Source organism: Ricinus communis, chromosome 8, assembly GCF_019578655.1.
Source record: "Ricinus communis isolate WT05 ecotype wild-type chromosome 8, ASM1957865v1, whole genome shotgun sequence".
NCBI lineage: Eukaryota > Viridiplantae > Streptophyta > Magnoliopsida > Malpighiales > Euphorbiaceae > Ricinus > Ricinus communis.
The window spans coordinates 18,177,871-18,181,914 of record NC_063263.1 but is presented as its reverse complement, the minus strand read 5'-3'; the positions used below and the strand labels follow the sequence as shown (position 1 = coordinate 18,181,914).

At 31.8% G+C, this 4,044-nt stretch overlaps 1 protein-coding gene across 1 annotated transcript; it reads left to right on the top strand.

Annotated features, from left to right (window-relative positions):
- Positions 1 to 2,072: 2,072 nt before the first annotated feature.
- Positions 2,073 to 3,837, top strand: LOC8281079 (fasciclin-like arabinogalactan protein 4). Its single transcript, XM_002537471.3, has one exon. The coding sequence runs from the start codon at positions 2,332 to 2,334 to the stop codon at positions 3,643 to 3,645; it is 1,314 nt and encodes a 437-aa protein (XP_002537517.2). The 5' UTR covers positions 2,073 to 2,331; the 3' UTR covers positions 3,646 to 3,837.
- The last annotated feature ends 207 nt before the right edge of the window (positions 3,838 to 4,044 follow it).

The window sequence follows — 4,044 nt, the reverse complement described above, 5'->3', positions numbered from 1 at the left end:
GTTAAAAAGCTAAATCCAGTAAAACTTTACTATAATGATATTTTATTTATAAATAATTTCTATATAGTAATAAAATATTATGGTTCTAATTTATGCCAGTTACAAATAAAAATACTCTTTATCGTAATAAATTATAAATATTTTAAATTCTGTTTTAAGAAAATATTTTTTTGTATAGTAATATTCTTATATATAATTTTTATAAATAAATCTTATGCTATATTTTGTTTTATGTTTTATTTTACTATGCTATTATCTTGTCTCAATAATCTTATTTATATAATAAGATGAAATATTTACATATCTTGCCTCTAGTTTTTATTATTTTACAAACAAAATGAAGTATTAAGTTTTTTTTTTAAAAGAATTAGCACTCAAAGCTTTATTAAATTATAACTTCTTCATAATCATAAATTTTATCTAGTTTTAAGTTTATGACTATAAGGAAATTTTATTATAATATTAAATTTCTTAAGCTAAAATAAATAAACCATCTTAATCAAAATTCTAATAGGACGAACTTCCTTGTGCGTATGAATGGGCGACGATCATTGCCCCTAACATGGCCACAAACTATTCATTATTTCTAAAGTTCGAGTGTGCTATTATATATCACTATTCTTTGATAAAATTAATGTTAATATATTGATTGAGTTATTATATTTTTATTGCATAATTAAATTAGTGTTGGAGTTTAATTTTTTAAAATATAAATATTTTGTTTAAGAATGGCTTTGCATCACTAACTCTGAACTCTGTAAAGCGCCTCTCCATTGGTGACTTAACTAATACATGATTATTAGATATTAAAGAAAGCACGCACGGGCAAATGCTTTGACTCGATAATCACATTGAATAATTTTAAATAGATTTATATGATTGAACTTATTATAATGCACATAAACTAGAGGAAAGATAAAACGAATTAACATATAATCTAATATGTAAAGTGTTAATTAAATTATTTATTTGATGTGTTATTTTATTGTGAAAATGTATTTGATCTAATTTTTATATTTAAACGATTATATAATTTTTTAGTTATAAATGAGATAAAAATGATTGAATTTAATTTTTTTTTTTAAATAAAAATATATATTTATCTCTAAACTAAATATAATACATTAAAACAATTTACACCTAATAAATTTCATAAAAAGAATTTTGATGCAGTTAGAGAGCTAATATAATATATATTAGGTGAAAGTTTTAAATTAAAACTCGCACATATGTAATTTCGTCTGTATAGCTAGTGGAATTCCTATTCTCTAATTTAGCAGTTAGCAGTGAGCATATATGCGGTGGGTGGGAAGGAATATTGATATCTTGAATTGGAATGCTTAATGAAAGTGGGAGCCATCCTTATAACAATATTTCATTGCCATCCTTTCTCATAATGGCTCCCACTCTTACCTCTAAATTTTCAACTCCAAAGACAAACTCCTTTACACGAACAAAAATACAAATGCAAATGCTCACTTATTCCTCATTGCTCTTCTTCACATGAAGCTTTTACTTACCTTATTTATGCAAAACCACTCACATCCGCCCCAATCCAAAATCCTTCCACCATTTAGCCACGAACCACATTCACCCTTATTCATAACCAATATCAATTTTTGTTGACGGAAGTACACAGAAGTATTTGGAGAAGGATCCTTCAGCCTCTTCTATATATAATAAGTAATCTTATAAGTAAATACTCATATAAACATTTGATCATATTAAATATGTATGTTTTAATATTAAGCTGAAATGTAATACATAAATCTTTTCTTAATTGTTTTTGCTATAATTCATTCTACTGTTAAACAAAGAATATAAATAAAGTAGTTATAAAATTTAAAATATATCCTATTAAATATGTGTTTTTATCCATTTTATGTGATATATTTTGTTATTGAGTTATTTTTAATATTTTAAAATTAAAATTAATTTTATAAAAATATTAGACTATAAATATAGTTGAAATGCTTGCTTTTTTCCATTCAATTTGGATAACTGGATAGGTAGTATTTCAGCAATAAAACAATGGAAAAAAGAGAGCAAGTGCAATGCAATGAAGACTTGAAGGCGAGTGAAGAAGGAATATTCAATATATAGAAGAGAAAAAAAATAATAAAACAAAAGAAATTAATTTTCAATATATCCACATCATTAGCATCATTTATCATCAAAAACAAATATTCAACATCATCTTCTTTTACTCTCACTAATAGCTACACTACACACCACTCTCTCATTCACTGCTTTCTCTTTCTCATTCTCTTTCTCTCTGCTAGAAAAGAAAACCATTTCTTCTTGCAGAGAGGACCCCAAAAAAAAATAAAAATGGCACCAAGGACTTGTTCCATTTCCCATTTTACCCCCATCACATTCACGTATTTACTCCTCCTCTCCATCTCCATCTCCTCCACCACCACCCCTATTGTTGCCATTAACATCACCGCTCTTCTCTCTTCATTCCCAGACTTGTCTTCCTTCACTGCCCTTCTTTCCTCCGCTCCTTCCTTAACTTCTGAGCTCACCCGTCGCTCTTCTCTCACTCTTTTGGCAGTACCCAATTCCTATCTCTCTGCCTCCGTCGACTTCACGCGCCACCTCTCTCCTTTCTCCCTCGCCGACCTCCTCCGCTACCACGTCCTTTTACAGTACTTCTCATGGTCCGACCTTCACCAGATCCCTCCTTCTGGGGTTCTAGTGACGACCCTCTTTCAGACTACGGGCCGTGCGTCGTCTAATTCTGGTACGGTTAACATCACCAGAAACTCACTCACAAATACCGTCACTATTAATTCTCCTTCGCCTTTTTCATCATCAAACGCAACGGTTCTGTCTCTAATAAAAACCCTTCCGTACAATATTACCATTTTATCTGTGAACTCCCTTTTGGTCCCTGATGGGTTTAATCTAATGGCATCAGAGACACGGCCGCCATTAGGGTTAAACATAACAAAGGCATTAGTCGATGGACACAATTTCTTTGTGGCGGCATCGATGTTATCGGCATCTGGGGTTGTTGATGAATTCGAAGCTGATGAAAGAGGAGCTGGAATCACTCTATTTGTACCAACTGACGCTGCCTTTTCAGATCTGCCTGGGACTGTAAATTTACAGTCTTTACCAGCTGAGAAAAAAGCTGTGGTCTTGAAATTTCATGTTTTGCATTCATATTATCCATTGGGTTCTCTCGAGTCAATTGTAAACCCACTTCAGCCCACATTAGCTACTGAAGCTACTGGAGCCGGAAGCTACACTCTGAACATATCCAGAGTTAATGGGTCCGTCGCAATCGATACAGGAATAGTACAGGCATCGGTTACACAGACTGTTTTTGATCAGAATCCAGTGGCGATTTTTGGGGTGTCGAAAGTTTTGTTGCCCAGAGAAATATTTGGGAAGAACCCAATGGTTCCTAGTAAACCTGGAAATGCTGTAATGGATAGTGCTCAACCGCCGGATGTTTCGTTCTCGCCAGAGACTTCTCCTGGATCCGATCAACAACCTTCGCATTTATCATCACCGCCGGGTTTTAGAGAAGATGTTAAATCTGGAACTGGAGCTAGAGCTACCATTAACGGATTACAGAGCTTGATTCTTGCTCTGTCTTGTATAGGATTGTATTTAAGTGGTACGAGCTTTTAATTATTTTTCTTTCATAATTAATTTTTTCTCATTTTGTACACGGTGATTGAATTTGGCTACAAAAGCAGCCATTTTTTTTCTTTATTTTTTTTTTCCTGATTCTAGGGGGAGATGTCTACATTTAATTGTTAATCATGTCAATGTTTCAATAATTTATATATATGAGAAAAGAGCATCATTTTTTTGCTGTTATTTTCCTGCATTCTTATTTGTTTCTTGTACTGTGGAATATTTTCATGGGTTAAGAGGAAGGAAATTGTTTTTCTTTCTTGATTTGTTATCTGACAATAACTCGAGTTGAGTGTAAGAAATGAACTTTTGCGTTAAAGAAATTTTGCAGTTATTTACAATCTTTTGATCTTTCTTTCTATGTTATACTTTTCTATCAGTAACTGAGAG